General features: G+C 54.4%; 1 protein-coding gene across 1 annotated transcript in view; it reads right to left on the minus strand.

The window, feature by feature from the left end:
- The window catches only part of LOC147105410 (uncharacterized), a gene marked incomplete at its 5' end in the record, with an annotated part of 278,987 nt that overhangs the window by 176,566 nt on the left and 78,771 nt on the right, over nt 1–23,650 (minus strand). The window contains 3 exons of the mRNA XM_086011725.1: nt 8,970–9,027; nt 12,148–12,332; nt 17,932–17,989. Of these exons, the coding sequence (XP_085867851.1) occupies nt 8,970–9,027; nt 12,148–12,332; nt 17,932–17,989 (301 nt within the window). The remainder of the gene's footprint in view (nt 1–8,969; nt 9,028–12,147; nt 12,333–17,931; nt 17,990–23,650) is intronic.

Below are 23,650 nucleotides of genomic sequence, written 5' to 3' on the forward strand. Positions count from 1 at the left end.
CTTAATGAAGTGGTAAAGTCTGGTGACCCCGGGGTGGCAGAGGTCGTTGTGGAGGGTCTGAAGTCTATCACTTTGCGCGCTGGCGCATGTAATTCGTGACAGAGCATCGGGGGGTTCGTTCAGCTTACCTGGCCGTCACCGTATCGTGATACAACAGTGATAACGGTGATAACAATACAACAGTGATAACTATAGTGTAACGATAAAAGTGGTTTACCACAGGTATTGCATAATCAGAAAGGATGGGGATGGTAGAAGGAGGGTGGGGTAGCTATACACATTAGAGACAACATAATGGCAGTCTGAAAAAGGGACTTAACTAACAGAATGTTAGAAGCAGAATTCACATGGATTGAAATAAAAGATATGAAGGGATGGATCACACTAATCGGGTGTCCTACAGACCATCCAACTGGAGAGGAAACGGAGGAAGAAATATTTAAACAAATATGTGAAATGAGTAAAGGACATAGAATAATAATCATGGGAGATTTTAACTACCCCCAAATAATCAGGGGAGAAGAGGTGGTGAAAGGGGTAAAGTGAATGGAGTTTATAGAATGTGTTCAGGACTCGTTTCTTACCCAGTGTGTAAAAAGCCCAACAAGAGATGGAGCACTTCTGGATCTAGTAATGGGAAATGAACCAGAGCAGATAAGAGAGGTAAGTGTAGGAGAACATCTAGGCAATAGTGATCAGAACATAATGGCCCAGAAATTCGGGTTGGGGGCTTGCCGCGCGTGCAAGCCCCCGATATGCACTTACGCGACGCGCCGGCTGTTGAGCTTCAGGGACGCCTGGAATTGCTGTTTTAAAATGTTGACTCCCAGGCAGCGTCTGACGTCACGCCGCCCAGGAGTGCAGTCATCGCGAAGCCTGTAGCGCGCTGTGCAACTGAGACACGCCCCTTGAGGTCTCAGTTTAATAGGACATGCCCCTAATGTTTCTCACAAGCTGCTAAGCATTTTTACATGCAAAGCAGCATTTTAAATAGGTTTTTAGTATTTTTATGAAGCTTTTGGTAACTTTTATAAACTTTTAAAAACGTTTACATTATTTTGAAGAATCTGAAGTAGTTTTAAACAGAATTAAAGCAATTTAAAGACTTTTAAAAGCCCTAAAAGAATTTTTTTAATTCCATTTATTTATTTAGCAATGTCGTCGTCATACGTGTCTTCACACTGTTCCCTTTGGGGAACTGTATGAAGTGGTGGAAGGATTTATGGCCGTGATTAACGCTCATTCCGTGACTGTAACCATCTTTGAACCAGCCATTAGGGCGGTTAGTCCTATGGCGGGAGGGTTTTACGGGCTCCCACAAGCTATACAAGGAGGGGGGGCCACCCACACCCACGGACGCAAATATCCCACTGGATGTCAACCCAGAATTTAGAGCCGGAGCTCCGACTCCACTTGCCGCGATTGTCTGGAGCGGTGTTCGAAACCCTACCCCGTCTGGCCCAGTGGCGGGGATCCTACCACTACGCCAAAGGCCCAATCCGATTAGCAACGTGAAATGGCTGGAATGAGCACAATTCACGGCATTAAAAGAACTCACAATTGAACTGATGATGACCTCAGCAATCTCCTCAACGAGGTGGAGGCGCAGCGTCTGCTCATCATTGGTAATGAGAAGTCAAAGGCGCCGCAAAAAGGACAGATGATAGCTTGGCCTTTCAAGTGGCAGCATAGGGCTCCAGTCACGGGGAGGGAAAAGGCGCAGGAAACGTATGGGTGTCACCTTTTGCGCGGAGTGGGCCTTTTGCATAGCGGTAAGCATCCCCGCCGCTGGGCCAGAAGGAGTAGGGTTTCGAACCCCGCTCCAGACAGTCCCGGCAAGTGGAGTCGGAGCTCCAACTATAAATTCTGGGTGGACATCCAGCGGGATACTTGCGTCCGCGGGTGTGGGTGGCCCCCCCCCTCAGATGGGTTGTGGGAGCCCGTAAAACCCTCACGCCATAGGACTAACCACCCTAATGGCTGGTATGAAGATGGTTCGATTGCCTAGATGGGTCGGAGAGGAATTTCCCAGATTTTTTTCTCCCAAATTGGCCATTGGGTCTTTATCTGGTTTTTCGCCTCTCCCGGGAGATCACATGGGTTCGGGTGGATGCAGAGTGATAGAAGATTTGAGGTTAGGATCAGATCAGCCATGATCTTATTGAATGGTGGAGCAGGCTCGAGGGGCCGATTGGCCTACTCCTGCTCCTATTTCTTATGTTCTTATGTTCTTATGTTCTTATGTTCTTATGTTATGGTCACGGAAGGAGTGTTAACGTGGCCAGAAATCCTTCCACCACTTCATACAGTTCCCGAAAGGGAACAGTGTGAGGATACGTACGACGATGACCTCTTGCGCAATGCACCTCCTTGGACCCTCAGTCGCAGATGCGAGGGGGCAAATCGTGGAATTGTTAAATTTTTCATTTTATTGACATGTAAAATGTTGGCCCAGTAATTCCCTTCCAAACGCGCGAGTACGGTCGGGGTACTCACGCGTCTGGCCGGAGGAAATGCCGGTTTTCAGCATGCACAGCGCATGCGGGGAAAACCGGCATTTCCTGTCCTCTGAACGAAGGGGTTCAGAGGCAGAACGCGTGCGACTGTACAGGCAGCGCGTGCGCAGTAAAATTTGCCGCTTTCACTCATGCTTTCAGTGAGGTCAAGTCCTTACAACTTACACATGAGTACAGTTGCTCCAGAGGCTGTGGAGGAAGATATTTCTTATCATGGAGCTTCTGAAAGGCAATATTTTTGTTTGGGAAAGGGAGGAAAGTTATTTTAAGAAATGCTGAGGTAAGTTTTAAAGTTTATTTTTGTTTTTTAAAACGGGTTTTCAGTACTGTGGGTAGAAGGATCAATTGTGGCTATGTGAATTGAATTTGCTGTGTTTATTAAATGTGAAAATGACTCCAACATTTTTAAGAAAGAAACTTTTCATCAGTAATATATTCTTTTAAGTAATTATGTATGTATGTCTGTATATATTCCTTTGCGTGTATGTATATATTCCTTTACTTATGTGTATGAATGTATGTATTTAATTATGACTTTCAGAGAAAGTAACTTATTGGAAAATCATAATTAAAAACATACATTCATACACATAAGTAAAGGAATATAAAACATACATACATATACGTAAAGGAATATATGCGGACATACATACATAATTACTTATTACTGATGAAAAGTTTCTTTCTTAAAAGTGTTGGAAATGTTACATTACTCATTTTAGAACACTCATTCTCACATTCAATTCACACAGCCACAATTGCTCCTTCTACCTACCGTACTGAAAACCCGTTTAAAAAAAAAAATTTAAACTTTAAAACTTACCTCAGCATTTCTTAAAATAACTTTCCTCCCTTTCCCAAACAAAAATATTGCCTTTCAGAAGCTCCACGATAAAATATATCTTCCTCCGCAGCCTTGGAGCAACTTTACACATGCTTTTTTCAAGTGTAACTTGTAAGGACTTACCCTCACTGAATCCATGAATGAAATCGACGAAGTTCACTGCGCACGCACTGCCTGTGCAGTCGCACGCGCTGTGCCTCTGAACCCCTTCGTTCAGAGGACTGGAAATGCCGGTTTTCCCCGCATGCGCTGTGCATGCTGAACGCTGGCATTTCCTCCGGCCAGACGCGTGAGTACCCCGACCGTACTCACGCATTCAGAGAGGAATTACTGGGCCAATAAGGTTAAGCTAAAGATTGAGAAGGACATAAGTAAGACAAATACCAAAGTAATAAATTGGAAAAAGATCATTTTAAGGGGGTTAGAATGGAAACTGGAAATAAATACTGACAAAGATAGAAATAGAAAAGCAATGGGTAACATTTAAAAAAATGATCAATAGTGTCCAGGTAAACCATTGTTGTTCACTTCACTGTTGTTCACTTCACTGTTGTTCACTCTTGCCCATTGTTGTACCTGTCTGTGCATGCCTCAGCTGGCTCCGCCCCTGGCTCCACCCATATGCCCTGGTATAAAGGCGGCTGCTCTGCAGTTCCCCAGGCATTCAGGACCGGTCGACCACGAGAGGCATGCCTTCGTTCTTTAGCTAATAAAAGCCTGTTTGTTACTCTCTTAACTTCCAGCCTTTTCTCAGTAATTGATAGCGCATCAATTTTATTAGCTAAATTTTTTTTCGAAGGAGCAAATCCTCAAACCAGCACGCCTGGAACTAGACCCTCAAGAGGCGGATTCATCTACCAAGTTCGCACACTGGCTGCGATGCTTCGAATTTTTCCTAGAAGCCTCCGTCGAAACTGTTCAAAACGATGGCGACAAACTAAGGGTTCTGACCTCCAAGGTGAACCACCAAGCTTATTCGCTCATCCAAGATGCGACTACCTACAAGGGTGCTCTCGACCTCCTTAAAGAACAGTACGCACGCCCGGTAAATGAGGTTTACGCCAGACACCTCCTGGGGTCCCGCAAACAGCAACCCGGGGAATCGATGGAGGTATACCTATGGGCGCTGGGGGTGCTCGGCCGGGCCTGCAAATGTAAAGAGGTGTCGGCCACGGTGTACACGGAGGAACTTGTCCGGGACGCCTTCGTCACGGGCCTCAGGTCCAACTACACCCGGCAGAGACTGTTGGAGCAGGGCGAACTCGACCTGAAGAAGGCCACGGCCCTCGCACTCTCGCTAGACGTGGCCCACTGGAATATGGATGCCTACTCCCCTGACCGCGCGGCCGCATCGTGGATGGCGCGGGCGCCGCCATCCTGGGACATGGTAGGACCGCCACCCTGCGCCGCGCCACCCCCGTCACATCCCGCCAACGGCCCAACTTCTGCAGAGATGTCCCGGGGCCTGAAGTGTTACTTCTGTGGCCAAGCCAAACACCCCAGAGCGCGCTGCCCGGCGAAAAACGCTACTTGCTCTGGTTGTGGGAAGAAAGGGCACTACGCCAGCATCTGCAAGGCTAAACCTACCCCAAACTCCAGCAGTGCCGCGTGTGGGCCGAGCGGGCCGCCATCTTGGACGCCGCCATCTTGGACGCCATCTTGTACGCCTCCAGCCGCGTGTGGATCATGGGCGCCGCCATCTTGGACGCCATCTTGGACGCCTTCAACCATGGGTGATCCGTTCCGGCCGCCATTTTTGCAACGGGCCCCCGACTCACCCACCGCCTCACCTGATGACTGCAGCGAGACGCCTGACCCTATGCTGGCCTCCGTTACACTGGACCAATCTAGACCTCACCAACTAGCCAGGTCCATGATGGACATTAAGGTAAACGGCCGCGCCACGACCTGCCTTTTCGACTGCGGGAGCACGGAGAGCTTTATCCACCCCGACACGGTGCGGCGTTACTCTCTCCCGGTCCTGCCAGCGCGCCACCGGGTCTCTATGGCCTCCAAGTCCCATTCAGCGGACGTCGGCGGCTACTGCGTAGTGACCCTTTCGGTGAGGGGCACAGAGTACAGAAACTTTAAACTGCTTGTCCTGCCCCATCTCTGCGCTGCCGTTCTACTGGGGTTGGATTTTCAGTGCCACCTTAAGAGTGTCACGATGGCGTATGGTGGACCCCTTCCCCCACTCACAGTCTGCAACCAGCAGTTTTCAAATTGCCCGCCGCGCACCTTTTGCAGCCTCTCCATGCTTAAAGTCACGTTGTTCGCTAACCTCGCCCACGACTGTAAGTCCATCGCCACCAAAAGCAGGCGATACAGCGCTGGTGACAGAGTTTTTATTAAATCTGAGGTGGAGCGGCTCCTGAAGGAGGGGATTATTGAAGCTAGCACCAGCCCCTGGTGAGCCCAGGTTGTGGTCGTCAAGACCGGCGAGAAGCAGCGCCTGGTCATTGACTACAGCCAAACAATTAATCGATATACCCAACTGGACGCATACCCCCTCCCCCGCATATCTGATATGGTCAATCAGATCGCACAATACCGTGTATTCTCCACCATTGACCTTAAGTCAACATATCACCAACTCCCTATCCGCTATGAGGACCGCCAGTATACTGCCTTCGAGGCAAACGGCCGCCTCTACCACTTCCTTCGGGTTCCCTTCGGCGTCACCAACGGGGTCTCCGTTTTCCAAAGGGAGATGGACCGGATGGTTGACCAGAATGCGTTGCAGGCCACTTTTCCCTACCTGGACAATGTGACCATCTGCGGCCATGACCGACAGGACCATGACGCCAACCTTGACAAATTCCTCCGCACTGCCCAACTCCTAAACCTTACGTATAACAAGGAGAAGTGCATATTCCGCACAACCCGCCTCGCTATCCTTGGCTGTGTTGTGGAACACGGAGTCATCGGCCCCGACCCCGACCGGATGCGTCCCCTTATGGACCTTCCCCTGCCCCACTGCCTCAAGGCCCTGAAGAGATGCCTGGGGTTTTTCTCCTACTACGCCCAGTGGGTCCCTAATTATGCGGACAAAGCCCGTCCACTTATCAAGTCCACCTCTTTTCCCCTGGCAGCAGAGGCCGGCTTAGCCTTCCACCGTATCAAAGAGGACATTGCTAAAGCCACCATGCACGCGGTGGACGAGTCCATCCCTTTCCAGGTGGAGAGCGATGCGTCCAACTTTGCCCTGGCCACTACCCTTAACCAGGCGGGAAGGCCCGTGGCCTTCTTTTCACGAACCCTCCAAGGCTCCGAAATCAGACACTCCTCTGTCGAAAAGGAGGCCCAGGCCATTGTGGAAGCTGTGCGACATTGGAGGCATTACCTGGCCGGAAAACGATTCACCCTACTCACTGACCAGCGTTCAGTTGCTTTTATGTTTAATAACAAGCAGAGGGGCAAAATCAAAAACGACAAGATTTTGAGGTGGAGAATTGAACTTTCCACCTACAATTACGATATCTTGTACTGGCCCGGGAAACTCAATGAGCCCCCGGATGCTCTATCGCGAGGTACATGTGCCAACGCACAGGGTGATAGACTGCGGGCCCTCCACAATGACCTCTGCCACCCGGGGGTCACCAGGTTCTTCCATTTCATCAAGGCCCGCAACCTGCCTTACTCCATTGAGGAGGTCAGGACCATGACCAGGAACTGCCAAGTCTGCGCTGAGTGCAAACCGCACTTTTATCGACCAGACAGGGCTCACCTGATAAAAGCCACTCGCCCCTTCGAGCGCCTGAGCGTTGATTTTAAAGGGCCTCTCCCCTCCTCCGACCGCAATGTGTACTTCCTCAACATTATTGATGAGTACTCCCGTTTCCCGTTCGCCATCCCCTGCCCGGACATGACCAGTGCCACGGTCATTAAATGTCTGAACGACCTCTTCACCCTGTTCGGTTTCCCCAGCTATATCCATAGCGACCGGGGCTCATCGTTTCTGAGCGACGAACTCCGTCAGTACTTGCTCGCTAGGGGTATTGCCACAAGCAGGGCCACCAGTTACAACCCCCGGGGGAACGGACAGGTGGAAAGAGAGAATGCGACAGTTTGGAAGGCCGCCCAGCTAGCCTTAAAGTCTAGGGGCCTTCCGACCTCCCGCTGGCTCCCCGATGCGCTCCACTCTATTCGGTCACTGCTCTGCACTGCCACTAACGCCACCCCTCATGAGAAAATGTTTGTCTTCCCAAGGAAGTCCACATCGGGGACATCGCTACCGCCATGGCTGACGTCCCCAGGGCCGGTCCTACTGAGAAGACACGTGAGGACCCATAAAACAGACCCCCTGGTTGAGAGGGTCGACCTCCTCCACGCCAACCCCCAGTATGCTTACATTGCGTACCCGGACGGGCGGGAGGACACAGTCTCCATACGAGACCTCGCACCCTCGGGGGCCCCTGAAACCAACATCACCACCATTGATCACCAACCAACACCCAGGAGGACGACACGCCAGTGCTCCGGCCCACGCGGGACTCGGCATCGGAAGCTGCACCACCTCAGCCGTCGCCACGACGATCACGACGGCATACAAGACCCCCAGAAAGACTTAATTATACGAACTTTTAATACACTTCACCCCGTCGGACTCATTTTTAAGCAAGGGGTGAATGTGGTAAACCACTGTTGTTCACTTCACTGTTGTTCACTTCACTGTTGTTCACTCTTGCCCATTGTTGTACCTGTCTGCGCATGCCTCAGCTGGCTCCGCCCCTGGCTCCACCCATATGCCCTGGTATAAAGGCGGCTGCTCTGCAGTTCCCCAGGCATTCAGGACCGGTCGACCACGAGAGGCATGCCTTCGTTCTTTAGCTAATAAAAGCCTGTTTGTTACTCTCTTAACTTCCAGTCTTTTCTCAGTAATTGATAGCGCATCAATAACCCACTAAAACCCAAGAACAAACTAGCCAGTAATGACACACCATGTCTGAATAAGATAGAAAGGGGGGAGATAATGGATAACATCGTCAAACTTTGAGAGGATAAAACCCCTGGTCCGGACGGATTGCATCCACGCATATGAAAAAAAGTTAGGGAAGAGATAGCAGAGGCATTGTTACATATATATCAAAAATATTCATTGGAAAAGGGAACAGTGCCAGAGGATTGGCGGACAGCTAATGCCAGGACTATATATAAAAGAGAGAACGAACAAGCCCAGGGAACTACGGAACAATTAGCTTAACATCAGTGGTAGGAAAGATAATGGAATCCTTCCTCACAGATGTAACAGAAAAACATTTGTAAACTGAAAATATAACAAAGAGTGGTCAGCACGGATTTCACAGGGAAGGTCAGGGTTCACCAATAATATGCAACTCTTCAAAGAAGTAACAGAAAGGGTGGATATGGGTAATGTAGTCGATATAATTTGGATTCTGTTCAGAAGATTCTGCCATTATTTCACCCACTCCCCTCTCCCCATTCTCATCCACAGTCAGTGTCCCGGCCCTCTGTCTGAGCCCAGTGATGGGACATGAACCCTCACTGCTCCCCCGGTGTGTACTGTCCATGTACCAGAGCTCACCCTCACACACACACGGGCTGTGACTGAATCCCCCCTTTTCCCTGCTGTGTCCATCCCTCATTACCTGCAGAAAAGCTTCATCGGAACGTGGCCCCTCACTGCCGGGAGATTGATCTCGCTCTCTGTAATCAAACCAAAGAATCAGACAGACAGGGAGAGACTGTCAGTGGCAGTGTCAGAGAGAGAGGTTACTGGGAAGATAAATTGTTCGATTTCCGGTGTGCAGGGTGTGTGCACGGTGTGCGGGGGTTGTGCAGGGTGTGCGGGGAGTGTGCACGGTGTGCGGGGAGTGTGCACGGTGTGCAGGGAGTGTGCATGGTGTGCGTGGAGTGTGCACGGTGTGTGGGGTGTGTACATGGTGTGCGGGGAGTGTGCACGGTGTGTGGGAAGTATGCACGGTGTGCAGGGAGTGTGCACGGTGTTCGTGGAGTGTGCAGTGTGTGCGGGGAGTGTGCATGGTGTGCGGGGAGTGTGCACGGTGTGCGGGGAGTGATCACGGTGTGCGGGGAGTGTGCAGGGTGTGCGGGGAGTGTGCAGGGTGTGTGGGGAGTGTGCACGGTGTGCGGGGAGTGTGCACAGTGTGCGGGGAGTGTGCACGGTGTGCGGTCTGTGTGCATGGTGTGCGTGGAGTGTGCACAGTGTGCGCGCTGTGTGCACAGTGTGCGGCAAGTGTGCAACGTATGTGGGGTGAGTGCACGGTGTGCGGGGTGTGATCACGGTGTGCGGGGAGTGTGCCCGGTGTGCGGGGAGTGTTCACTGTGTGCGGGGTGTGTGCTGGTGTGTGATCACGGTGTGCAGGGAGTGTGCACGGTGTGTGATCACGGTGTGCGGGGAGTGTGCACGGTGTGCGGGGTGTGATCACGGTGTGTGGGGAGTGTGCACTCTGTGCAGGGAGCGTGCACAGTGTGCGGGGAGTGTGCACGGTGTGCAGGGTGTGTGCACGGTGTGCGTGGAGTGTGCACGGTATGCCAGGAGTGTACACGGTGTGCTGCGAGTGTGCACAGTGTGCGTGGCATGTGCACGGTGTGCGGGAAGTGTGCACTGTGTGCGGGGAGTGCGCACGGTGTGCGGGGAGTGCGCACGGTGTGCGGAGAGTGTGCACGGTGTGCGGGGAGTGTGCACGGTGTGCGGGGAGTGTGCACAGTGTGCGGGTTGTGTGTACGGTGTGCAGGGAGTATGCATGGTGTGCGGGGAGTGTGCATGGTGTGCGGGGAGTGTGCACGGTGTCCGGGGAGTGTGCACGGTGTGCGGGGAGTGTGCATGGTGTGCGGGGAGTGTACACGGTGTGCGGCGAGTGTGCACGGTGTGCGGGGAGTGTGCACGGTGTGTGGGGAGTGTGCACGGTGTGCGGGGCGTGCACACATTGTGCGGGGTGTGTGCACGGTGTGCAGGGAGTGTGCACGGTGTAGGGGAGTGTGCACGGTGTGGGGGAGTGTGCACTGTGTACGGGGTGTGTGCACGGTGTGCGGGAGTGTGCACGGTGTGTGGGGTGTGTGCACGGTGTGCGGTGAGTGTGCACGGTGTGCGGGGAGTGTGCACGGTGTGCGGGGAGTGTGCACGGTGTGCGGGGGGTGTGCACGGTGTGTGGGGAGTGTGCACGGTGTGCGGGGTGTGTGCACTGTGTGCGGGGTGTGTGCACGGTGTGCACGGTGTGCGGGGAGTGTGCACGGTGTGCAGGGGGTGTGCACGGTGTGCGGGGAGTGTGCACGGTGTGGGGGAGTGTGCACTGTGTACGGGGTGTGTGCACGGTGTGCGGGGAGTGTGCACGGTGTGCGGGGAGTGTGCACGGTGTGCGGGGAGTGTGCACGGTGTGCGGGGAGTGTGCACGGTGTGCGGGGAGTGTGCACGGTGTGCGCGAGTGTGCACGGTGTGCGGGGTGTGTGCACGGTGTGCGGGGTGTGTGCACGGTGTGCGGGGAGTGTGCACGGTGTGCCAGGAGTGTACACGGTGTGCTGCGAGTGTGCACAGTGTGCGTGGCATGTGCACGGTGTGCGGGGAGTGTGCACAGTGTGCGTGGCATGTGCACGGTGTGCGGGGAGTGTGCACTGTGTGCGGGGAGTGCGCACGGTGTGCGGAGAGTGTGCACGGTGTGCGGGGAGTGTGCACGGTGTGCGGGGAGTGTGCACAGTGTGCGGGTTGTGTGTACGGTGTGCAGGGAGTATGCATGGTGTGCGGGGAGTGTGCATGGTGTGCAGGGAGTGTGCACGGTGTCCGGGGAGTGTGCACGGTGTGCGGGGCGTGTGCACGGTGTGCGGGGAGTGTACACGGTGTGCGGCGAGTGTGCACGGTGTGCGGGGAGTGTGCACGGTGTGTGGGGAGTGTGCACGGAGTGTGGGGCGTGCACACATTGTGCGGGGTGTGTGCACGGTGTGCAGGGAGTGTGCACGGTGTAGGGGAGTGTGCACGGTGTGGGGGAGTGTGCACTGTGTACGGGGTGTGTGCACGGTGTGCGGGAGTGTGCACGGTGTGCGGGGTGTGTGCACGGTGTGCGGTGAGTGTGCACGGTGTGCGGGGAGTGTGCACGGTGTGCGGGGAGTGTGCACGGTGTGCAGGGAGTGTGCACGGTGTGCGGGGAGTGTGCACGGTGTGCGGGGGGTGTGCACGGTGTGTGGGGAGTGTGCACGGTGTGCGGGGTGTGTGCACTGTGTGCGGGGTGTGTGCACGGTGTGCACGGTGTGGGGGAGTGTGCACTGTGTACGGGGTGTGTGCACGGTGTGCGGGGAGTGTGCACGGTGTGCGGGGAGTGTGCACGGTGTGCGGGGAGTGTGCACGGTGTGCGGGGCGTGCACACATTGTGCGGGGTGTGTGCACGGTGTGCAGGGAGTGTGCACGGTGTAGGGGAGTGTGCACGGTGTGGGGGAGTGTGCACTGTGTACGGGGTGTGTGCACGGTGTGCGGGAGTGTGCACGGTGTGCGGGGTGTGTGCACGGTGTGCGGTGAGTGTGCACGGTGTGCGGGGAGTGTGCACGGTGTGCGGGGGGTGTGCACGGTGTGTGGGGAGTGTGCACGGTGTGCGGGGTGTGTGCACTGTGTGCGGGGTGTGTGCACGGTGTGCACGGTGTGGGGGAGTGTGCACGGTGTGCGGGGAGTGTGCACGGTGTGCGGGGAGTGTGCACGGTGTGCGGGGAGTGTGGTGTGCGCGGAGTGTGCACGGCGTGCGGGGAGTGTGCACAGTGTGCGGGGAGTGTGCACGGTGTGCGGGGAGTGTACACGGTGTGCGGGCTGTGTACAGGGTCTCTTACCCTTCTTTCTCCTCTCTTTGAGCTGCTTCCTCCTCTAGGCCCACCAGCCGATCCTGGGCCTCCTGCAGCTCCTGTTGGATCTGCTCCAGCCGCGTCTCCAGCTCCTGATTGGTCAGATTGAGCTTGAGGTTCTCAGTGCTGGTCTCGTCCTGTTTACTGCGCAGAGAGACAAGCTCCGCCTCCAACTGGAAGGGACGAACACACAAAGGGACCGCGTCCAATCACTGATTAAAAGTAAGTCCTCTGATAAAATGTATTCGAAACCATCTCTCTTTCTCACATTTCCCTCTCTCTCTATTGTCTCTGTCTCTCAGTCTGTTTCTCTTGCACTATTTCGGCCTCACTCTCTCTCTCCATCCCTCCATCTGAATCTAATCACAGACGTGATCACGGGCTGCAGGATCCAGAATTTCAACTCCCCACCCAATCCCCAGCCCTACCCTCTAGAATCATGCTGGGAAACTATTGAGATTCCAGAGGGAAATTGGCCCGAAAGTGGCGATTATTCATTCTTTGATTCCATTATTCTATCTCTCTAAAGTATATTCAATACTTGTCCGTAACTAAAACAATGAAGATAATTTGAAGAAGAAATTTAATTTAAGTTACCCCGTCTATCTCAAGTCATATAGGGGAGAAATTCGGTATCGCCCCATCTGGGGCGCAATTATCGTCCGGGCGCAAAGTTTAGCGCCTGCCGCTAATTATCACCTCCGACTGCAAACTCTGCTTTTATCGCCCCTGGAGGTGATTGGAGCGCTTAATCAGACACTTCACATCTGTCTTAAGGTTCAAATGCCGAGGAGCGAGGCGCTACCTCAGAGCGCTGGCGAAGCTCATGTGAAGTCAGTCAGCAATGGAACACAGACACACTGGCGCCGGCCAGTTCTTAAAGGGGAGTTCTGACGAAAGGTCATCGACCTGAAACATTAATTCTGTTTCTCTCTTCACAGATGCTGCTTGACCTGCTGAGTTTCTCCAGCATTTTCTGTTTTTATCCTAAAGGGGAGGGTCGGTCTTGCTCTCCATCCACATCCTGCTCATTGCAGCCTTGAATCTCGGCCTGGAGAGACCTGTACAGCAAATCTGCTGGAAAGAACAATGGGGAGGCCCAGGGAAAGAGCTCAGAGTGCAGCCCCCACAGTCTCTTCTAAATCGATACAAGGAAGATCAAATCAAAATGAACCTGCAAAGTGCTGCTCAGTCCCCAAAACTCCTTCACACAGCGTCGAATCTCTCCAGAAGTCTCTCTCTCTCTCTCAGAATGTGTGGTGCAAAAATATCACCAACAAAAAAAGGCAGGAAGTGGTCGCCTTTAAATAGCGCTCCCCCAGTCCCTTCCCAACTGCAAAACGCTCCCCTCAACCTGTCGTTGCTAGCGGCAGGCGGTAAGGCAGGGGGCGCCACTCAATTTCCAGTCCGGGGCGCTAGCGGGGTGTTGCGCACTCGACTGACGTCACGATCTGCCGGCGCAGGAGATTGTGGCGGTAGTGTTTAGCGCCGCCGCAAAATGTCCAGTCAATTTTGCGAAGGGCGCAGATATCGCCGCGCCCGGGCGCTAGTTGGTTTGTGCCCCACTTAGCGCCCTCTTAAGGCGCTAACGGGTGTCGCTACCAACTGAATTTTTCCCCCATAAAGTTTATATAAAAATTGCCCCACTCTAGACATAAGAACATAAGAAATAGGAGCAGGAGTCGGCCATTTGGCCCCTCGAGCCTGCTCCGCCATTCAATAAGATCATGGCTCATCGTCTGCCTCATCTCCACTTTCCTGCACTATCCCCATATCCCTTGATTCCTTAATTTTCAAAAACCTATCGATCTCTGTCTTGAATATACTCAACGACTGAGCCTCCACAGCCCTCTGGGGGAGAGAATTCCAAAGATTCACCACCCTCTGAGTGAAGACATTTCTCCTCATCTCAGTCCTAAATGGCCGACCCCTTATTCTGAGACTGTGACCTCTGGTTCTAGACTCCCCAGTCAGGGGAAACACCCTCCCTGCATCGACCCTGTCAAGCCCTGTAAGAACTTTGTATGTTTCAATGAGATCACCTCTCATTCTTCTAAACTCTAGAGAATATAGGCCTAGTCTACTCAATGTCTCCTCATAGGACAATCCCCCCATCCCAGGAACCAGTCTGGTGAACCTTCGTTACACTCGCTCTGTGGCAAGTATATCCTTCCTTAGGTAAGGAGACCAACACTGTACACAATACTCCAGGTGTGGTCTCACCAGGGCCCTATATAATTGCAGTAAGATGTCTTTACTCTTATACTCAAATCCTCTTGTAATAAAGGCCAACATACCATTTGCTTTCCTAATTGCTTGCTGTACCTGCATGTTAACTTTCAGTGATTCGTGTACAAGGACACCCAGGTCCCTCTGAACACCAACATTTCCCAATCTCTCACCATTTAAAAAATACACTGCTTTTCTATTTTTCCTACCAAAGTGGATAACTTCACATTTCTCCACATTATATTCCATTTGCCATGTTCTTGCCCACTCACTTAGCCTGTCTATATCCCCTTGAAGCCTCCTTGCATCCTCCTCACAACTTACATTCCCACCCAGCTTTGTATCAGCAGCAAACTTGGATATATTACATTTGGTCCCCTCATCCAAATCATTGATGTAGATTGTGAATAGCTGAGGCCCAAGCACTGATCCTTGCGGTACCCCACTAGTTACAGCCTGACAACCCGAAAATGACCCGTTTATTCCTACTCTCTGTTTTCTGTCCGTTAACCAATCCTCAATCCATGCTAGTATATTACCCCCAATCCCATGAGCCCTAATTTTGTTTAATAACCTCTTGTGTGGCACCTTATCGAATGCCTTCTGAAAATCCAAATACACCACATCCACTGGTTCCCCCTTATCTATTCTGCTAGTTACAACCTCAAAAAACTCTAACAGATTCATCAAACACAATTTCCCTTTCATAAATCGGTGTTGACTCTGCCCAATCCTATTATTATTTTCTAAGTGCCCTGTTACCACGTCATTAACAATAGATTCTAGCATTTTCCCCACTACTGATGTCAGGCTAACTGGTCTGTAGTTCCCCGTTTTCTCTCTCCCTCCTTTCTTCAATAGTGGGATTACATTTGCTACTTTCCAATCCACGGGAACTGTTCTAGAATCTATGGAATTTTGGAAAATGACAACCAATGCATCCACTATCTCTATAGTCATCTCTTTCAAAACCCTAGATGTAGGCCATCAGGTCGTGGGGATTTATCAGCTTTCAGTCCCACTAATTTCTCCAGTACTATTTTTTTTACTAATATGAATTTCTTACACTCCCTCATTCTCGCTAGAGCCTTGATTCTCCGCTATTTCCGGGAAGTTTTTGTGGCTTCGTCCATTAAGACAGACACAGCGGGCTGGATTTTGTCAGCCCCGAGGAGGCGGGTATGGAGGTGGGACTGCTGGTAACGTTGCAGAATTTGGGGGCGGGTGGTAAACCTGCCCCCAACCCGCCTCTGTGCCCTCTTGCCAGGAGGCGGGAAGCTGACCCGCCCCAGGTCCTGTCTCCGCGAGGCGGGAAAGGGATTAAAGCTCATTACTGCCTGTTAACAGGCAGAAAATAGGATTATCCCCATTTATAGCTCCAAAGTGCAGGCTTCCCGACCTCGGGGAACCCCGCCAGGGTGTACGAGATGAGAAGGAGGTCTGTGGGGGTCGGAAGGGTCTGAAAGTGCGATGTAGAGGTGAGTGATGGGTGCAAGTGTGGAGTGGTAAGTATGTAAGGTGAGTGTAAAGTGTTAGAAAATGTTCACTTACCTTTGTTTCTGCCTACAGCCTTCAGCCGCTGTGGATCCGGAGTCCCGATATCTCCATTGTAGATTTCACAGACTGGCTGTTGGATCCTCCGAACCAACAGCCAGGTGATTTCTGCAAAGTTGAAAGGTTTGATGAGTCCTGAACACAAGGGCTCATCAAACTACACAGAATGTCAGTGTTTGACAGCTTCACAGAGCTGTCAAACGATGACATTTCTTCTTTCAAAAGTTCTTGACAGATGGCACGTCATATGTTGACGTGCTCTGTCAGTGACTTCCCCCTAATTGGCCTGCTGAGCCCGCCAGGCGGGCTTAACAAAGTCAATCAGGAGAAAATCCCGCTGGTTGGCCAGAGGCTGATGGAGGCGGGATTGAAAGCCGGCAAGCAGCAGTCCCATCTCCAAAAGCTTCCCATTGAGAAAATCCAGCCCAAAGTATTTGTTTAATTTCTCGGCCATTTCCTTATTCCCCATTATAATTTCTCCTGTCTCAGCCTGTATGAGACCTACATTTACTTTCGCTAATCTTTTCCTTTTTACATACCTATAGAAGCTTTAACAGTCTGTTTTTATATCTCTCGCTAGTTTACTCTCATATTCTATTTTCCCCTTCTTTATCATTTTCTTGGTCCTCCTTTGCTGAATTCTAAAATCCTCCCAATCCTCAGGCTTACTACTCTTTTTGGCAACATTATAAGCCATATTATGGTCACTCTTTCCTAAAGGCTCCTTTACTACAAGGTTATTAATTAACCCTTTCTCTACACAATACTAGATCTAAAATAGTCTGTTCTCTAGTTGGTTCCTCAACATACTGATCTAGAAAACTATCTTGCATACATTCCATGAATTTGTCCTCCACACTATTACTGCAAATTTGGTTTGCCCAGTCTATATGTAGATTAAAGACCCTATGATTATTGTATTACCCTTGTTACATGCGCCTCTAATTTCCTGATTTATACTCTGCTCTACATTACAACTACTATTTGGGGGCCTATAAACAACTCCCACCAATATTTTCTGCCCATTGCTGTTTCTTAGCTCCACCCAAACTGATTCTACTTCTTGATTTTCGGAGCTGAGATCCTTTCTCTCTCCTGTCTTTATCCCATCCTTTATCAGGGCTACCCCTCCTCCTTTTTCATTTTGCCTCTCTCTTCTAAAAGTTAAGTATCCTGGAATATTTAGTTCCCAACCTTGGCCACTTTGCAACCACGTCTCCGTAATGACTATTAGATCAAACCTGATCATTTCTATCTGCGCTATTAATTCATCTATTTTGTTGCCAATGCTTCGCGCATTCCGATATGGTGCCTTTAGCTTTGACTTATTTCTATTTTGCCAGACGTCACCTCAGTCACTGATGCCCTATGACCTTTGTCACTCTCTCTGTCTCTTCCTGACCCACTCTGCTTATTTTTACCCAAAACTCTACTCTGCTCTCGAGCTTTGACATTTCTCTCGCTGCTTTTAAATTTACTCTTTCCTGAATCCTCCCACCCCCCCTTCATTAGTTTAAAGCCCTGTCTACTGCCCTAGTTATTTGGTTCGCCAGAACACTGGTCCCATCCCGGTTTAGGTGGAGCCCATCCCAACGGAACAGCCCCCTCTTTCCCCAGTACTGGTGCCAGTGGCCCACAAAGTGAAACACTTGCCTCCCCCACCACTCTTTGCGACACGCATTTAAACCTCGAATCTGTTTGTCAATTTGCATGTGACAGAGTTCTGCTTCCGGCACGTTTTCTTTCAGCCAAGGTGCTCACCTGGTGACAGTGAATCTGTTCAGAAGATTCTGCCATTATTTCACCCACTATCCTCTCCCCATTCTCATCCACAGTCAGTGTCCCGGCCCTCTGTCTGAGCCCAGTGATGGGACATGAACCCTCACTGCTCCCCTGGTGTGTACTGTCCATGTACCAGAGCTCACCCTCACACACACACGGGCTGTGACTGAATCCCCCCTTTTCCCTGCTGTGTCCATCCCTCATTACCTGCAGAAAAGCTTCATCGGAACGTGGCCCCTCACTGCCGGGAGATTGATCTCGCTCTCTGTAATCAAACCAAAGAATCAGACAGACAGGGAGAGACCGTCAGTGGCAGTGTCAGAGAGAGAGGTTACTGGGAAGATTTATTGTTAGATTTCCACACTCGCCGGCACCTCAATCCCAAATCCCAGACCAAGTCCCCTGATCCAGCTGTTCATCAGCGACCTCCCAGGATTTGGGGAACGCAGTCACTCACTGTATCAGTGCGAGGCTGGGCCTGATAATTAACACTGTCCCTGTGGGCACGGTGTGCAGGGTGTGGGAACGGTGTGCGGGGAGTGTGCATGGTGTGTGCACGGTGTGCGGGGAGTGTGCACGTTGAGCAGGGTTTCTGCAAGGTGTGCGGGGAGTGTGCATGGTGTGCGGGGAGTGTGCACGGTGTGCAGGGAGTGTACACCGTGTGCGGGGAGTGTGCACGGTGGGCAGGGAGTGCGCACAGTGTGTGGCGAGTGTGCATGGTGTGCGGGTTGTGTGCACGTGTGCGGGCTGTGTGCACGGTGTGTGGGAAGTACACAAGGTGTGTGGGGAGTGCGCACAGTGTGCGGGGATTGAGCACGGTGTGCGGGGAGTGTACATGGTGTGCGGGGAGTGTGCACGGTGTGCGGGGATTGTGCACGGTGGGCGGGGAGTGTGCATGGTGTGTGGGGAGTGCACATGGTGTGCGGAGTGTGTGCACGGTGTGTGGGAAGTGTGCACGGTACGCGGGGAGTGTGCACGGTGTGCGGGGTGTGTGCATGTGTGCGGGGTGTGTGCACCATGTGTGGGAAGTGCACAAGGTGTGCGGGGAGTGTGCACAGTGTGCGGGGAGTGTGCACGGTGTGCGGGAAGTGTGCACGGTGTGTGGGGATTTTACACGGTGTGCCGGGTGTGTGCACAGTGTGCGGGGTGTGTGCACGGTGTGCGGGGAGTGTGCACGGTGTGCGGGGGGTGTGCACGGTGTGCGGAGTGTGTGCATGGTGTGCGGAATGTGTGCACGGTGAGTGGGGAGTGTGCATGGTGTGTGGGGAGTGTGCACAGTGTGCAGGGTGTGTGCACGGTGTGCAGGGAGTGTGAACGGTGTGAACTGAGTGTGCACAGTGTGCGGGGTGTGTGTACGGCGTGCGGGGAGTATGCAAGGTGTGCAGGGAGTGTGAACGACGTGAACTGAGTGTGCAGAGTGTGCAGGGAGTGTGCACGGTGTGTGGGGTGTGTGCACGGTGTGTGCATGAGGTGCAGGGAGTGCGCACTGTGTGCGGGGTGAGTGCATGCAATGCAGTGAGTGTGTGCACGGTGTGAGGGGTGTGTGCACAGTGAGCGGGGTGAGTGCATGGTGTGCGAGGAGTGTGCACGGTGTGTGGAGAGTATGCACAGTGTGCGAGGGGTGTACACGGTGTGCGGGGAGTCTGCACGGTGTGAGGGGAGTGTGCACGGTGAGAGGAGACTGTGCACAGTGAGCGGGGTGTGTGCACGCTGTGCGGGGAGTGTGCACGGTTTGCGGAGTGTGTGCACGGTGGGTGGAGTGTGTGCACAATGAGCGGGGAGTGTGCACCGTGTGCGGGGGTGTGCGGGGAGTGTGCATGGTGTGTGGGGAGTGTGCACGGTGTGCGGGGAGTGTGCACGGTGTGCCGGGTGTGTGCACATTGTGTGAGGAGAGTGCACGTTGAGCAGGGAGTGTGCACGGTGTGTGGGAAGTGTGCACGGTGTGCGGGGAGTGTGCACGGTGTGTGGCGAGTTTGCACGGTGCGCAGAGTGTGAGCATGGTGAGCGGAGTGTGTGCACGGTGAGCGGGGGATGGGCACGGTGTGCTGAATGTACGCACAGTGAGCGGGGAGTGTGCACGGTGTGCAGGGAGTCTGCACGGCGCGCTCGGAGTGTGCCCGGTTTGTGGGGACTGTGCACGGTATGCGGGGAGTGTGCACGGTGTGCCGGGTGTATGCATCTTGTGTGGGGAGTGTGCACGGTGTGTGGGGAGTGTGCGCGGTGTGCGGGGAGTGTACAAAGTGTGCGGGGATTGTGCACGGTGTGCGGGGAGTGTACATGGTGTGCGGGGAGTGTGCACGGTGTGCGGGGATTGTGCACGGTGGGCGGGGAGTGTGCATGGTGTGTGGGGAGTGCACATGGTGTGCGGAGTGTGTGCACGGTGTGTGGGAAGTGTGCACGGTATGCGGGGAGTGTGCACGGTGTGCGGGGTGTGTGCATGTGTGCGGGGTGTGTGCACCATGTGTGGGAAGTGCACAAGGTGTGCGGGGAGTGTGCACAGTGTGCGGGGAGTGTGCACGGTGTGCGGGGAGTGTGCACGGTGTGTGGGGATTTTACACGGTGTGCCGGGTGTGTGCAGAGTGTGCGGGGTGTGTGCACGGTGTGCGGGGAGTGTGCACGGTGTGCGGGGGGTGTGCACGGTGTGCGGAGTGTGTGCATGGTGTGCGGAACGTGTGCACGGTGAGCGGGGAGTGTGCATGGTGTGTGGGGAGTGTGCACAGTGTGCGGGGTGTGTGCACGGTGTGCAGGGAGTGTGAACGGTGTGAACTCAGTGTGCACAGTTTGCGGGGTGTGTGTACGGCGTGCGGGGAGTGTGCACGGTGTGCGGGGAGTGTGCACGATGTGCGGTGAGTGTGCACGGTGTACAGGATGTGTGCACGGTGTGCGGGGAGTGTGCACTGTGTGCGGGGAGTGTGCACGGTGTGCGGGGAGTGTGCATGTTTTGTGGGGAGTGTGCACGGTGTACAGGATGTGTGCACGGTGTGCGGGGAGTGTGCATGGTTTGTGGGGAGTGTGCACGGTGTGCGGGGAGTGTGCACGGTATACAGGATGTGTACACGGTGTGCGGGGAGTGTGCATGGTTTGTGGGGAGTGTGCACGGTGTACAGGATGTGTGCACGGTGTGCGGGGTGTGTGCACGGTGTGCGGTGAGTGTGCACGGTGTGCGGGGAGTGTGCACGGTGTGCGGGGAGTGTGCACAGTGTGCGGGGAGTGTGCACGGTGTGCTGTGAGTGTGCACGGTGTGCGGGGAGTGTGCACGGTGTGCAGGGAGTGTGCACGGTGTGCGGGGAGTGTGCATGGTGTGCGGGGGGTGTGCACGGTGTGCGGAGTGTGTGCATGGTGTGCGGAATGTGTGCACGGTGAGCGGGAAGTGTGCATGGTGTGTGGGGAGTGTGCACAGTGTGCGGGGTGTGTGCACGGTGTGCAGGGAGTGTGAACGGTGTGAACTGAGTGTGCACAGTGTGCGGGGTGTGTGTACGGCGTGCGGGGAGTATGCACGGTGTGCAGGGAGTGCGAACGACGTGAACTGAGTGTGCAGAGTGTGCAGGGAGTGTGCACGGTGTGTGGGGAGTGTGCACGGTGTGTGCATGAGGTGCAGGGAGTGCGCAATGTGTGCGGGGTGAGTGCATGCAATGCAGTGAGTGTGTGCACGGTGTGAGGGGTGTGTGCACAGTGAGCGGGGTGAGTGCATGGTGTGCGAGGAGTGTGCACGGTGTGTGGAGAGTATGCACAGTTTGCGAGGGGTGTACACGGTGTGCGGGGAGTCTGCACGGTGAGAGGGGAGTGTGCACGGTGAGAGGAGACTGTGCACAGTGAGCGGGGTGTGTGCACGCTGTGCGGGGAGTGTGCACGGTTTGCGGAGTGTGTGCACGGTGGGCGGAGTGTGTGCACGATGAGCGGGGAGTGTGCACCGTGTGCGGGGATGTGCGGGGAGTGTGCATGGTTTGTGGGGAGTGTGCACGGTGTGCGGGGAGTGTGCACGGTGTGCCGGGTGTGTGCACATTGTGTGAGGAGAGTGCACGTTGAGCGGGGAGTGTGCACGGTGTGTGGGAAGTGTGCACGGTGTGCGGGGAGTGTGGACGGTGTGCGGGGTGTGTACACGGTGTGCGGCGAGTGTGCACGGTGCGCAGAGTGTGAGCACGGTGAGCGGAGTGTGTGCACGGTGAGCGGGGGATGTGCACGGTGTGCGGAATGTACGCACAGTGAGCGGGGAGTGTGCACGGTGTGCAGGGAGTCTGCACGGCGCTCGGAGTGTGCCCGGTTTGTGGGGACTGTGCACGGTGTGCGGGGAGTGTGCACGGTGTGCCGGGTGTGTGCATCTTGTGTGGGGAGTGTGCACGGTGTGTGGGGAGTGTGCACGGTGTGCGGGGAGTGTACAAGGTGTGCGGGGAGTGTGCACAGTGTGCGGGGTGTGTACACGGTGTGTGGCGAGTGTGCACGGTGTGCGGGGAGTGTGCATGGTGTGCGGGGAGTGTGCACAAGGTGTGCGGGGATTGTGCACAGTGTGCGGGGAGTGTGCACGGTGTGCGGGGTGTGTGCACGGTGTGCGGGGAGTGTACTCCGTGTGCGGGGAGTGTGCACGGTGTGCGGGGAGTGTGCGCGGTGGGCGGGGAGTGTGCACGGTGTGCGCTGAGTGTGCACAGTGTGCGGGGAGTGTGCACGGTGTGCGGGGAGTGTACACGGTGTGCAGAGTGTGTGCACGGTGTGCGGGATGTGTGCACAGTGTGCGGGAGGTGTGCACGGTGTGCGGGGAGTGTGCACGGTGTGAGGGTTGTGTACACGGTGTGCGGGGTGTGTGCACGGTGTGAGGTGAGTGTGCACGGTGTGCAGGGTGTGTGCGGGGTGTGTGCACGGTGTGAGGGGTGTGTGCACGGTGAGCAGGGACTGTGCACGGTGTGATGGGGAGTGTGCACGGTCTGCGAGGAGCGTACACGGTGTGTGGGGTGTGTGCACAGTGTGCAGGGAGTGTACACGGTGTGCGAGGAATGTGCACAGTGTGTGAGGTGTGTGCACGGTTTGCGGGTAGTGTGCACGGTGTGCGGGGAGTGTGCACAGTGTGCGGGGTGTGTGCACGGTGTGCGGGGAGTGTGCACGGTGTGCGGGGGGTGTGCACGGTGTGCGGAGTGTGTGCATGGTGTGCGGAATGTGTGCACGGTGAGCGGGGAGTGTGCATGGTGTGTGGGGAGTGTGCACAGTGTGCGGGGTGTGTGCACGGTGTGCAGGGAGTGTGAACGGTGTGAACTGAGTGTGCACAGTGTGCGGGGTGTGTGTACGGCGTGCGGGGAGTATGCACGGTGTGCAGGGAGTGTGAACGATGTGAACGGTGTGAACTGAGTGTGCACAGTGTGCGGGGTGTGTGTACGGCGTGCGGGGAGTATGCACGGTGTGCAGGGAGTGTGAACGATGTGAACTGAGTGTGCAGGGAGTGCGCACTGTGTGCGGGGTGAGTGCATGCAATGCAGTGAGTGTGTGCACGGTGTGAGGGGTGTGTGCACAGTGAGCGGGGTGAGTGCATGGTGTGCGAGGAGTGTGCACGGTGTGTGGAGAGTATGCACAGTGTGCGAGGGGTGTACACGGTGTGCGGGGAGTCTGCACGGTGTGAGGGGAGTGTGCACGGTGAGAGGAGACTGTGCACAGTGAGCGGGGTGTGTGCACGCTGTGCGGGGAGTGTGCACGGTTTGCGGAGTGTGTGCACGGTGGGTGGAGTGTGTGCACGATGAGCGGGGAGTGTGCACCGTGTGCGGGGGTGTGCGGGGAGTGTGCATGGTGTGTGGGGAGTGTGCACGGTGTGCGGGGAGTGTGCACGGTGTGCCGGGTGTGTGCACATTGTGTGAGGAGAGTGCACGTTGAGCAGGGAGTGTGCACGGTGTGTGGGAAGTGTGCACGGTGTGCGGGGAGTGTGCACGGTGTGTGGCGAGTTTGCACG

The sequence above is a fragment of the Somniosus microcephalus genome, chromosome 18 (assembly GCF_052327205.1).
Source record: "Somniosus microcephalus isolate GS21.2 chromosome 18, FLI_Smic_1.0, whole genome shotgun sequence".
Lineage (NCBI taxonomy): Eukaryota > Metazoa > Chordata > Chondrichthyes > Squaliformes > Somniosidae > Somniosus > Somniosus microcephalus.